Source organism: Bufo bufo, chromosome 8, assembly GCF_905171765.1.
Source record: "Bufo bufo chromosome 8, aBufBuf1.1, whole genome shotgun sequence".
Classification (NCBI taxonomy): domain Eukaryota; kingdom Metazoa; phylum Chordata; class Amphibia; order Anura; family Bufonidae; genus Bufo; species Bufo bufo.
In genome coordinates, this window is record NC_053396.1 from 106,818,755 (window position 1) to 106,833,247 (window position 14,493).

Sequence of the window (14,493 nt, forward strand, 5' to 3'; positions counted from 1 at the left end):
TTCACACTTGCGTTGTTAATTCTGGTATTGAGATCTGGTAGAGGATCTCAATACCGGAATTAAACAGATCTGTTTTGATTTTGCACATTAGGATGCGGTTGCGAGAGATAAAAACGGATCAGTCACTAAATACATTGAAAGTTAATGGGTGACGGAACAGTTTTTTGAGGCTCCTAGAAAAAAACGGATCCATCACCATTAACTTACATTGTTTTCAGTGCTGGATACGTTTTTTTCTGTTTTTATGACCGGACAGCTTGCAGCGGTTTTGTGTCCGGTCACAAAACGGAATGCTGCTGGAATGGAAGACATCCCGATGCATTCTGAACAGAATGCATGAGGACCAAACGGAAGCATTTTTTTCCCGGTATTGAGATCCTCTGCCGGATCTCACTACTGGAAAACAACAACGCAAGTGTGAAAGTTGCCTTAGGCGGAGCTGGAAGCAGACACTGTGTAGTGGCCGTGCTGGTGTAACGCAGCTCAGTGTCTATACAAGTGAATGCAGTACCCTGGCACAGCCACTACACAGTGTGTGGAGCTGTCTGCTTCCAGCTCCGTACACTGTACAGGGAGTGCAGAATTATTAGGCAAGTTGTATTTTTGAGGATTAATTTTATTATTGAACAACAACCATGTTCTCAATGAACCCAAAAAACTCATTAATATCAAAGCTGAATATTGTTGGAAGTAGTTTTTAGTTTGTTTTTAGTTTTAGCTATTTTAGGGGGATATCTGTGTGTGCAGGTGACTATTACTGTGCATAATTATTAGGCAACTTAACAAAAAACAAATATATACCCATTTCAATTATTTATTTTTACCAGTGAAACCAATATAACATCTCAACATTCACAAATATACATTTCTGACATTCAAAAACAAAACAAAAACAAATCAGTGACCAATATAGCCACCTTTCTTTGCAAGGACACTCAAAAGCCTGCCATCCATGGATTCTGTCAGTGTTTTGATCTGTTCACCATCAACATTGCGTGCAGCAGCAACCACAGCCTCCCAGACACTGTTCAGAGAGGTGTACTGTTTTCCCTCCTTGTAAATCTCACATTTGATGATGGACCACAGGTTCTCAATGGGGTTCAGATCAGGTGAACAAGGAGGCCATGTCATTAGATTTTCTTCTTTTATACCCTTTCTTGCCAGCCACACTGTGGAGTACTTGGACGAGTGTGATGGAGCATTGTCCTGCATGAAAATCATGTTTTTCTTGAAGGATGCAGACTTCTTCCTGTACCACTGCTTGAAGAAGGTGTCTTCTATAAAACTGGCAGTAGGACTGGGAGTTGAGCTTGACTCCATCCTCAACCCGAAAAGGCCCCACAAGCTCATCTTTGATGATACCAGCCCAAACCAGTACTCCACCTCCACCTTGCTGGCGTCTGAGTCGGACTGGAGCTCTCTGCCCTTTATCAATCCAGCCACGGGCCCATCCATCTGGCCCATCAAGACTCACTCTCATTTCATCAGTCCATAAAACCTTAGAAAAATCAGTCTTGAGATTTTTCTTGGCCCAGTCTTGACGTTTCAGCTTGTGTGTCTTGTTCAGTGGTGGTCGTCTTTCAGCCTTTCTCACCTTGGCCATGTCTCTGAGTATTGCACACCTTGTGCTTTTGGGCACTCCAGTGATGTTGCAGCTCTGAAATATGGCCAAACTGGTGGCAAGTGGCATCTTGGCAGCTGCACGCTTGACTTTTCTCAGTTCATGGGCAGTTATTTTGCGCCTTGGTTTTTCCACACGCTTCTTGCGACCCTGTTGACTATTTTGAATGAAACGCTTGATTGTTCGATGATCACGCTTCAGAAGCTTTGCAATTTTAAGAGTGCTGCATCCCTCTGCAAGACATCTCACTATTTTTGACTTTTCTGAGCCTGTCAAGTCCTTCTTTTGACCCATTTTGCCAAAGGACATTATGCACACCTAATATAGGGTGTTGATGTCATTAGACCACACCCCTTCTCATTATAGAGATGCACATCACCTAATATGCTTAATTGGTAGTAGGCTTTCGAGCCTATACAGCTTGGAGTAAGACAACATGCATAAAGAGGATGATGTGGTCAAAATACTCATTTGCCTAATAATTCTGCACGCAGTGTATAGTTTCAAATTCTGTGGCTGCCCGAAACAGCTGATCTGTGGGAGTGTCGGATGCTGGGACCCTACTAATCTGATATTGATGACCTATCCTGAGGATAGTTCATTAATATCTGTAGCCCAGAGAAACCTTTTAAACAGATAAGCATTGTTTATTATATTATATTTTCTACTGTTATGCTATTTTTCGTTTACTTGCCTTTAACTCTGACTTTTTGATGTGTATTCTTTCTATATTATTTTCTGCATTATTTCTCTGCATTAGTGAGAGCTGTTGGCTCAGACTAGAGAGATATACAACCATGTTGTGAGCGCTCTACTTGAATGTAGTCATTGTAGAGTGGGCCCTCATGCCATGTTTTCATCCGGTGCCCCGTGGTTACTTATTACACCAATAAAAAGAAGAAGGTAAAGTATGAAAAGGCTGAAGAGATGATTTGAGAGCACAAAAGAGCCACGCAAAAAAGAACGATGAAATAATAAAGGGTAGGAAGTATTATCCGAAGGACTCTTTCACGAGCGATACGGATTGTGTCAAGATCTGTTCAGGAAATACTGATGATTTTGCGCACAAGTTGAATCAGTTTCTTCTGCGATTGTGTTCAGTGTGTGCGTTTTTCTGTTCGGATTGTATTTGGATTGCATGTGTTTTTCACACGCATGAAAAACTGAAGAATACCAATCTACATCTCTTAGCAACTATCAGTGAAAAACGCATTGCATCCGGAGGCCTTCGGTTTTTCACACAAGCCTTATTCACTTCTGTATAGCCAGGGGCTGCGTGAAAAATGCACAATATAGAATATGCTGCAATTTTTTTCTGAACGAAGAGATGATGCGTGAAAAACACACAAAAAGTCCAACACATGTACATAGACCCATTGAAAGGAATGGGTCAGGATTCAGTCCAGATGCTATGACTTGGCTACATGTATCAAATCCGGATGGAAAGCTCGCTTGTGTGAAAGTGCCCTAAGAGGAACACCTGGAAAAATGTTAAATGCCGTAGATGCCAATTCACCTATTTTGCCTTTCTAATTTCACAGATAACTGCTTTCTTGCTTACCTCCCAGTCCAGAACGGATGCTTGCCACTGTGCGATTTTGTCAATATTCTCCAGTCTCCTCTTTCGCTCATTGATCTGTTGAGTGACATTCCTCATGACAGCAAGAGCAGCAGCCACATACCTGTAATCACTGCAGATATAGAAACAAAACATGTATATTTTAATTCTGATGTGAAGACGGTTCCTTGATGTGACGTATGGCTTCTATACTAAGAGCATTGGTAGTATTAGTCATAAAGAACCGGCAATGACAGGTCTACACAATGTACAACCCTTTCTATACTGGTCATTCATTACTAGCTTACATCAGAAAGAAGAAGAAACGACTCCAGATGAGTCACCAGCCCGATCCTAGATCCCATTCTACAGTGTATACCTTGCATAGAATTTGTGTGGTGCCTGTGGGTCCCCTTGTCTCTTACCTTCTTGGAAGATTGACCCTGGATATTATGCACAACTACCATGCAGTGAAGATATAAAATGGTAACATCAATGGGCCACTGTATGACTAAGTACCACAGCACACACATATTAATTAGACTATATTTCTCTTATCTTTCCATGAACACCTACATTCATCAAAACTGAGCATTTTATTCTTAGGTCCAAGTATAGCACAATCCATAGTGGTAATTGAGTTAAGCAGACCTGTAACTTACAGAGCAAAAAGAGACGAAAGGAGGATCCAAGGCAAATATAAAAATAGGGTGTATCATGGTGCCGGGATTCCCATAAAGGAGAAGGGCTTGGGTTAGATTCCCTCTTCACACTCTTTCCATCACTGTTGGGCCAATTCCCTGTACCATGTTTGTTAAAAACGTAGCTACTCTGGAGCAGAGAGCTTGACATAGATTCTTGTGACCTAATAACTAATGGGATGGAACCACCCAGTAGTGGCCCCTGTCTCCAACAAATGTCCTTTCTATAACTATACTGTAGGTCACTCTTAGGCTTAACGTTTACATCCAATGTCCTCCTAGAAAATAGATGCTTTCATATTGTATTTCCTTGCTGTGTACATAGTTTAATGCAATGCAGCTCAATTTAACAATATAGTTAAATGGTTATAACAGGCATAGTTGCCAATAGGCCCAAATTTGAAGGACCTGTCACTAATTTTCAGCAAATTCAGGTGGTCCCAGACTGAAAAAAGGTGAGGCTTATGCAAGCCCCAACCAGGGGTATAGATAGTAAACTCTGGGCCACGTGGCTACTCAAGACTGCCTACACTCACCATACAACCCCTCACCCACTTGTAGTCATGTAAAAATATGAAACAAAACAACAACTAAGTGGCGCAGGACAGAAGGAGTCATCAAAAGCTTACCTTACAGTATGCCCCCACAGTGCCCCACACAGAAGTTATGTCCCCTTAGTTCTCCCTTCATAGTAGTGATTCTCCCTGAGGGCCCCCACACAGTAGTCATGCCATCTTAGTCATCCTACACAGTAGTTATGCCCCCTTAGTGCCCCTACACAGTAGTCATGGCCTTAGTGCACCCACACAGTAGTTATTCCCTCCTACTGCCCTGTTCACAGTGGAATGAACTCCTTCCCAGTAGTCATACCCCTTTGTGCTCCCACACAGTAGTAATGCCCCCTTAGTGCTACCACACAGTAGAAAGCCCCCTTAGTGACCAAAGACAGTAGAATACCCCTTTAGTACCATCCACAGTAGTTTTGCCCCCTTACAGTACTGCTGCCTCCTTATTGCCTCTCTTACAGTAGTTGTACCCCCTTAGTGCCCCTTTTAGAAGAAAATACTCTCAAAGTGTTAATAAAATGTAACACCCACCTAGCCCTGTTCCCCTAATGTGTGGAATATATCATGCTCTCCCCAGCAGGAGGCATGATGCAGTGACCTCCACACACCTGCTAAGCTGAGCAGGAGAGGCCAGGGACAGGTCGGGGGATGATCCTCAGTCTGTGTGCTTTCCTGATCAGCCCAGCAGGCATGATGATGTCACTGCATTGCGCCTGCTGGAGAGAGCACAGGCAGGGGAATAAGGCCTGGGCCCTAATGGATAACAGCAGGGCCGTCTTTAACGCGGGGCAAAAGGGGCAGCTGTCCCGAGCCCAGTTGCTCCTGGGGGCCCCAAGGCAGCTGCTTCTCGAGCCCCGCTGGCCACTGTAGGACCTTTCATGGGTCCATACTTTATTAACTAAGAAGCAGGACATGTAGGGCATACATGGAGGATCTCCCTGCACTTACTATTATTTCTGGGTGCCGCACCGTTGCGCCGCTGTGGCCCCCGTTACATTCTCCCGCGCTGTATGCTAAGTAACAGCATCGGAACACCAGGGAGGAGACATCAGCTGGCTGTAGCGCTGTCCAATCGCAGAGCAGAACGTCACAGCCAAGGAGAAGGAATGCCCAGGGAGAAAGGCCTCATGCACACGACCGTTGTGTGCATCCGTGGCCTTTGTGCCGTTTTCCTTTTTTTTTTCGCGGACCCATTGAATTTCAATGGGTCCCTGGAAAAATCGGAAAATGCACCGTTTTGCAGCCGAGACCGTGATCCGTGTATCCTGTCCGTCAAAAAAATATGACCTGTCCTATTTTTTTAAAAGGACAACGGTTCACGGACCCATTCAAGTCAATGGGTCCGTGAAAGAACACGGATGCACACAAGATTGGCATCCGTGTCCGTGATCCGTGGCCGTAGGTTACTTTTATACAGACGGATCCGAAGATCCGTCTGCATAAAAGCTTTTTCAGAGCTGAGTTTTCACTTCGTGAAAACTCAGAACCGACAGTATATTCTAACACAGAGGCGTTCCGATGGTGATGGGGACGCTTCAGGTTAGAATATACTAAAAGAACTGTGTACATGACTGCCCCCTGCTGCCTGGCAGCCCCCCCCCGTAGTTAACACATTGGTGGCCAGTGTGGCCGGCCCCCCCTCCCCTGTAGTTAACTCATTGGTGGCCAGTGGGCCCCCCCCTCCCCTGTAGTTAACTCATTGGTGGCCAGTGCGGCCGGCCCCCCTCCCTCCCCTGTAGTTAACTCGTTGGTGGCCAGTGGGCCCCCCCTCCCTCCCCTGTAGTTAACTCGTTGGTGGCCAGTGCGGCCGGCCCCCCTCCCTCCCCTGTAGTTAACTCGTTGGTGGCCAGTGGGCCCCCCCTCCCTCCCCTGTAGTTAACTCGTTGGTGGCCAGTGGGCCCACTCCCCTCCCTCCCCCTCCTAATTAAAATCTCCCCCCCTATCATTGGTGGCAGCGGAGAGTACCGATCGGAGTCCCAGTTTAATCGCTGGGGCTCCGATCGGTAACCATGGCAACCAGGACGCTACTGCAGTAGCAAATGCGCCGCACAGACCTGTCACTTACCAGTAGGAGGAGCTCCCGGCCGGACGCAGACATCGGAGCTCGCAGGTAAGTATAATGCTTCTACAAATTGCTAAGTAACCATGGCAACCGGGACTGCAGTAGCGTCCTGGTTGCCATGGTTACCGATCGGACCCCCAGCGATTAAACTGGGACTCCGATCGGTACTCTCCGCTGCCACCAATGATAGGGGGGGAGATTTTAATTAGGAGGGGGAGGGAGGGGAGAGGGCCCACTGGCCACCAACGAGTTAACTACAGGAGAGGGAGGGGGGGGCCCACTGGCCACCAACAAGTTAACTACAGGGGAGGGAGGGGGGCCCACTGGCCACCAATGAGTTAAATACAGGGGAGGGGGGGCCGGCCGCACTGGCCACCAATGTGTTAACTACAGGGGGGGGCTGCCCCCTGCTGCCTGGCAGCACCTACCAGGCAGCAGGGGGCAGTCATGTACACAGTTCTTTTAGTGTATTCTAACCTGAAGCGTCCCCATCACCATGGGAACGCCTCTGTGTTAGAATATACTGTCGCATTTGAGTTTCAGATCTATCTCATATCCGACAGTATATTCTAACGTAGAGGCGTTCCCATGGTGATGGGGACGCTTCAAGTTAAAATATACCATCGGATTGGAGAAAACTCCGATCCTATGGTATATTAACTCCTGACTTTACATTGAAAGTCAATGGGGGACGGATCCGTTTGAAATTGCACCATATTGTTTCAACGTCAAACGGATCCGTCCCCATTGACTTGCATTGTAATTCAGGACGGATCCGTTTGGCTCCGCACGGCCAAGCGGACACCAAAACGACATTTTTTTTTCATGTCCGTGGATCCTCCAAAAATCAAGGATCACGGAAAAACTGAACCCGTTTTTGCGGACCGCAAAAAAATACGGTCGTGTGCATGAGGCCAAAAGCTGATGTCTCCTCTCTGGTGTTCCGATGCTGTTACTTAGCATACAGCGTGGGAGAATGTAACGGGGACCCATGAATGCAGCGGCACTTGTGTTCTCTCTCTTGCCCAGGGTCCAATCAATATTAACCTCTTCTGGACACAGGGCGTACAGGTACGCCCTTATGTCCTGGTACTTAAGGACACAGGGTGTACCTGTACGCCCTGTGTATTTTCGAGCGAGGCGGGCGGTGATCAGAACCCGGTGCCTGCTCCTGGGGCAAATGCGCCGGGGGGTCCTGTGACCCCCCCCGTGTATACGATCGCAGCAAACCGCAGGTCAATTCAGACCTGCGGTTTGCTGCGTTTCCGGGTGATTCGGGTCTCTGAGGACCCGATAACCTGGAACAGGATGGTGATCGGTGGTGTGATTTTACCCCACCAATCACCATCCTGCGATCCTGAGTGGTGATGGTGACATCACCTCTCAGGATCGCCTCTGATTGGTAGGAGGGCAGGCCGGCGGGAGATTCAAATGATAGCAGTGCTCCTCTCCTCCTCCTTTTGTGTCCGGAGCCCGAGGAGACCTGCATGTATCGGATCTGAGCCAGCATCACGCCATCTGTGCCCCAGCACCCATCCTTACCCCAGGACCCGATCTGTGCCCCAGCACACCCCATCTTATCTGCAGGTAATTAGGGAAAGTCTAGGGAAAGGTTGGGCTAGGCAGGGAAAATAAAGGGAAAGTTAGTGGTAAAAAAAAGTTTTCTTGCACCACCCTAAGTAGGGTGTCTGGGGTCCACAGCACAGCTGTGTGACCCTAGACCCCCCCCAGGGGTGCTGCCGCTTGCCCCCCTGTCCCCCCAACAACTGTTTTGGGGCGCAGGCATTTTTATTTTTTTTGTGCGTACGCTGACTGTGGCCGGCACTCTTAGCGTCCGGCCACTGTTAGCGCATCACACACCCCACCGCTGATCAACTTCGGACGGTTGATCAGCGGTTTTGAATTTTTTTAAAACTTTTTTTTCACATTTTTTCTCCTTTTTTTTGTTAGTCTTTTTATTTTTTTTCTGTTAGTTTTAGGGATAAGTACGCGAACACCCGTGCCCCCCCACACACGCACACCAAATAAAGATTTACACACACTATCATACACACGCAGACACACACTCCCCGGTCAGTGCAGCCGAGATGATGACATTTTGGGGCCTCGTGCTGCATATGGGCCTAGTCAAGAAACCTAGTGTCAGGCATTACTGGAGTGGGGACGTCCTCTACCAGGCCCCACTTTACAGTACGGCCATGACACGCTCCCGGTTTGAGGCCATCCGGAAATGTCTGCATTATTCAGATAATGCAGCATGTCCCCCCCAAGGTGATCCTGCCTATGACCGTCTGTATAAGATACGGCCGGTCATCGATCACTTTGGGGCCAAATTTGTACAGGCCTATGTACCTGGAAGGGAGGTCGCGGTTGATGAGTCTCTCATTGCGTTCAAGGGGAGACTCATTTTCCGCCAGTATGTTCCCTCAAAGCGGGCGAGGTATGGCGTGAAGCTGTACAAACTTTGTGAGAGTACCTCAGGGTACACTTACAAGTTTCGGTGTGTACGAGGGGCGAGATTCCTGTATTCAACCCCCAGAATGTCCCCCCTCTCTTGGTGTTAGTGGGAAACTTGTGTGGGACCTTATGCACCCACTGCTAGATAAAGGTTACCACCTGTACGTGGATAACTTTTATACTAGTATCCCCTTGTTCCAGTCCCTCGCCGCCAGATCCACGTCCGCTTGTGGGACCGTGCGGAAAAATCAACGCGGCCTCCCTGCCCACCCCCTCCAGGTACCTATCCCCAGGGGTGAGACCCGTGCCCTTACCAGTGAAAACCTGTTGCTGGTCAGATATAAGGACAAGAGGGATGTCCTTGTACTGTCCACAATTCATGGTAACGGCATCACCCATGTCCCTGTGCGAGGTACCGCAGCAACGGACCTCAAGCCCGATTGTATCGTTGACTACAATCAGTATATGGGAGGAGTTGATCTCTCTCATCAAGTCCTCAAGCCATATAACGCCATGCGCAAAACCCGGGCATGGCACAAAAAAGTTGCGGTCTACTTGGTGCAGGTTGCCTTGTACAACTCTCTTGTGCTGTCCCAGAGCACTGGCAACACAGGGACATTCCTTCAGTTCTATGAGGCAGTCCTCAAGGCCCTGATCTTTTCGGACCGGGAAAGAGCAGGCCGGAGTACCTCGGGAACTGGAGGCGCCCGGATCGTCCCTGGCCAACACTTTCCAGGTGTGGTCCCCCATACTGGAAAGAAGGGACGAACCCAAAAAAAGTGCAGAGTGTGTCGCAGGAGGGGGATACGGAAGGACACCACTACTCAGTGCGACACGTGCCCCGATCATCCGGGCCTCTGCATTGACTGTTGCTTTAGGGAGTATCACACTTCCATGGAGTACTAAATTTATATCCCAATTTAGCCACTGCATATCGGATAAAAAAACTGGTTCTCAAAAATTGTAAAAACTAAAATAATTTTAAAAAAGTTACAAATTACGTATCGCTGCGTCAGTAATAATCTCCTCTATAAAAATACCCCATGACCTAACCCCCCCAGATTAACATGGTCCAAAAAAAAAAAACGGTGCAAAAAAAGAACTTTTTTTGTCACCTTCCATAACAAAAAATTTAATAGCAAGCGATCAAAAAATCATATAGCCCCCAAAATAGTGCCAATAAAACCGTCCTCTCATCCCGCAAAAAATGAGCCCCTACATAAGATAATCTGCAAAAAAATAAATAAAAAACCTATACCTAAATAATTGTTAAAAAGTTGACTTATTAGGTATCGCCGCATCCGTAAGAATCTCCTCTATAAAAATACCCCATGACCTAACCCCCCAGATTAACACGGTAAAAAAAAACAAAAAAAAAAAAACGGTGCCAAAAGAGCTATTTTTGACACTTTTACATTTTAATCTGTTTTTTCCGGTAACAAAGCAAGGGTTAACAACCAAACAAAACTTTTATTACCCTGATACTGCAGTTTACAGAAACGCCCCATTTGTGGTCGTAAACTGCTGCATCACTGAAAGGCAGGGCGCAAAAGGAAAGGACCAACATGGTTTCTGGAAGGCCTATTTTGATGGCCTTTTTTATTGACACCATGTCCCTTTTGAAGCCCCCCTGATGCCCCCCTAGAGTAGAATCTCCCTAAAAGTGAGCCATCTAAGAAACTACACCCCTCAAGGTATTCAAAACTGATTTTACAAACTTTATTAACCCTTTAGGTGTTCCTCAACAGTTAATGGCAAATGGAGATGAAATTTCAGAATTAAAATTTTTGGTAACTTTACCTCACAAAAATGTTATATAGAGCAACCAAAAATCATATGTAACCTAAAAATAGTCCCAACAAAACCGCCACCTTATCCCGTAGTTTCCAAAATGGGGTCACTTTTAGGGAGTTTCTACTCCAGGGGTGCATCAGGGGGGTTGAAACAGGACACGGTGTAAATAAACCGGTCCATAAAAATCAGCCCTCAAAAAAACAAACTGCGCTCCTTTCCCTCTACGCCCCGCCGTGTGGCCGTACAGTAGTTTACGGCCACATATGGGGTGTTTCTGTAAACGGAAGACTCAGGGCAATAAAGATACAGTCTTGTTTGGCTGTTAACCCTTGCTTTGTTAGTGGAAAAAATGGGTTAAAATGGAAAATTTGGCAAAAAAATTAAATTTTCAAATTTCATCCCCATTTGCCAATAACTCTTGTGCAACACCTGAAGGGTTAACAAAGTTTGTAAAATCAGTTTTGAATACCTTGAGGGGTGTAGTTTCTTATATGGCGTCACTTTTAGGGAGTTTCTACTCTAGGGGTGCATCAGGGGGGCTTCAAATGGGACATGGTGTAAATAAACCAGTCCAGCAAAATCTGCCTTCCAAAAACCATATGGCGCACCTTTCCCTCTACGCTCTACTGTGTGCCCGTATAATAGTTTACGGCCACATATGGGGTGTTTCTGTAAACGGCAAAGTCATGGGTTAAAATGGAAAATGTGGCAAAAAAATGAAATTTTCAAATTTCATCCCCATTTGCCAATAACTCTTGTGCAACACCTAAAGGGTTAACAAAGTTTGTAAAATCAGTTTTGAATACCTTGAGGGGTGTAGTTTCTAGAATGGGGCCACTTTTGGGTGGTTTCTATTATATAAGCCTCACAAAGTGACTTCAGACCTGAACTGGTCCCTAAAAATTGGGTTTTTGAAAATTTCTGAAAAATTTCAAGATTTGCTTCCAAACTTCTAAGCCTTGTAACATCCCCAAAATATAAAATATCATTCCCAAAATGATCCAAACATGAAGTAGACATATGGGGAATGTAAAGTAATAACTATTTTTGTAGGTATTACTATGAATTATAGAAGTAGAGAAATTGAAACTTGGAAATTAGCAATTTTTAAAATTAGTTTTGTAAATTTGGTATTTTTTTTATAAATAAAAATGATTTTTTTTTTTTACTTCCTTTTACCCGTGTCATGAAGGACAATATGTGACGAAAAAACAGTCTCAGAATGGCCTGGATAAGTCAAAGCGTTTTAAAGTTATCACCACTTAGGCTGCGTTCACACGGGCGAGATTTCCGCGCGGGTGCAATGCGGTAGGTGAACGCATTGCACCCGCACTGAATCTGGACCCATTCATCACTTATGCGTTGCGTGAAAATCGCAGCATGCTCTATATTCTGCGTTTTTCACGCAACCCAGGCCCCATAGAAGTGAATGGGGTTGCGTGAAAATCGCAAGCATCCGCAAGCAAGTGCGGATGCGGTGCGATTTTCACGCATGGTTGCTAGGTGACAGTCTATAAACTGTATTATTTTCCCTTATAACATGGTTATAAGGGAAAATAATAGCATTCTGAATACAGAATGCATAGTAGGTGATCAATTGAGGGTTAAAAAAAAATTAAAAAATTAACTCACCTTCTCCTCTTGTTCGCGTAGCTCCCTGTCTCTTCTTTACTTCTCAAAAGATGAACTATGGGCTAAAGGACCTTTGGTGACGTCAGATCACATGCTCCAATCACATGGTACATCACCGTGGTGATGGACCATGTGATTGGAGCATGTGATCTGACGTCACCAAAGGTCCTTTAGCCCATAGTTCATCTTTTAAAGAACTAAAGACCGGGAGAACTACGCGAACAAGAGGAGAAGGTGAGTTAATTTTTTTTATTTTTTTTAACCCTCAATTGATCACCTACTAAGCATTCTGTTTTCAGAATGCTATTATTTTCCCTTATAACTATGTTATAAGGGAAAATAATAACATCTACACAACACCGAACCCAAACCTGAACTTCTGTGAAGAAGTTCGGGTCTGGGTACCACAGTCGGTTTTTTATCACGCGCGTGCAAAACACATTGCACCCGCGCGATAAAAACTGAACATCGGAACGCAATCGCAGTCAAAACTGACTGCAATTGCATTCCTACTCGCGTGGGTTTGCCGCAACACACCAGGACGCATCCGGAACTAATCCGGACACGCTCGTGTGAACCCAGCCTTAAAGTGACACTGGTCAGATTTGCAAAAAATGGCCTGGTCCTTAAAAAAAGGCTGTGTCCTTAAGGAGTTAAAGATGGCCCTGGATAACAGACAAAACAGTCGGACTCGGCCTGATTCCAGCTGATGTGTCTATCATTCATAATGGCCTGAGCCTTGCCTGTCAGTACACACACATGGTAAATATTACTGGCAGGTGAGGCTTGGACTCCTCTGCTACTGTGGGCCCTGTAGCAGCCGCTGGCCCTAACAAAAAGTGGTGTTCCCAGATTTGGGCATTCCCAAATTTCAAGGAATTGTCCCTAATTTTACAGCAAATTCAGTGTCTCCTAAACTGAAAATGGATGGGGCTTATATAGGCCCTGATCAGAAGTGGTTGTCCCCAGACCGATTTGGGCATTTCCGAGTGTGTGGCATAAATAACCGTAATGTACCTAAAACAAAGTTGGTAAGTACAAATAGGTAAACTCTAGAAACAGTATGAAAGCCAGAAATACAATGTGAGGAGTCATATGAAGGACTTAGTGGGGAAATCCTGAGCATGTCATAAAGGCTTTTCTCAAGACTGCAATCAATCTACTCCACTGGACCACATCATGCATTACTTGAACTGTAGAAAAAAGTCTAAGCCTGGAATAACCCAAGGTAATGGGAAACGATAACAGAGCAAATATGCATATTAGCAATAATTTCTATGTCTAGGATTATTATACTATAGGGTGGAATCTCCTAATACACAGAAAGACACAACCCTACCAGATTCTGCTGTTATCTTGCCTGAGAGCAATTTAGGAAATATTTTATCTGCTTCACTGCCTCTAAAATCCAGCTCAGAAGCCCTTGCAAGCACTGAAACGTTATTGAGATTCCTTGCTCTACCTTGAAATGATTGTGTATAAGATATAATTTTATTTATGTACTGACTACTGATGCTCCTTATTCCCATTGCAAAAAATAAAGCGCAGCAAGTATTCAAATGTCATATAAAATTAATAGTTCTGTTAAACACACATTGGATCTCTGAGTATCAATTAATAATAAAATATTATAAATAATTCAGCCTTAGATTCCTAGCTCCTAATATACTTTAGACGGGACCAGGTTTGGAGACTATGGGGGTCATTTATTTTATGATGCTTTAGATCCCGGTCTTAATAACTTCTATATCTGGCGGTCCGAAGTTACAAAGAGGCGCTGGCCTCCACCTTTCGCGCATCCAGCACCAGTCTAAATGTAAGATAGCTTCTTTGCTGTCTTACATTTAGACTGTTTTCTATGCCTAAAACAGGCATAGAAAATGATAAAAGTCGCAGATTGCGGCACAATTAACCATTACGCCGCAATCTGAGCCAGAAATACGCCTAATATACGCATATTTCTGGATAATAAACGACCCCCTATGGATTTTTCCTATGCACACAAACATATTTTTTGCAGGTCAGATGCGGACCCCTTCCTTTCAATGGGACCGCAAAAGATACGAACAGCACATCCGTATGTCCGTTCTGCAGCCCTGCAA

General features: G+C 45.3%; 1 protein-coding gene across 3 annotated transcripts in view; it reads right to left on the reverse strand.

Annotated features, from left to right (window-relative positions):
- The window catches only part of ARHGEF9 (Cdc42 guanine nucleotide exchange factor 9), a 400,716-nt gene that overhangs the window by 41,824 nt on the left and 344,399 nt on the right, over window positions 1-14,493 (reverse strand). For all 3 annotated transcript variants that reach the window (XM_040442123.1, XM_040442125.1, XM_040442124.1), the window contains one exon: window positions 3,183-3,312. In XM_040442123.1, coding sequence (XP_040298057.1) covers window positions 3,183-3,312 — 130 coding nt within the window. The remainder of the gene's footprint in view (window positions 1-3,182; window positions 3,313-14,493) is intronic.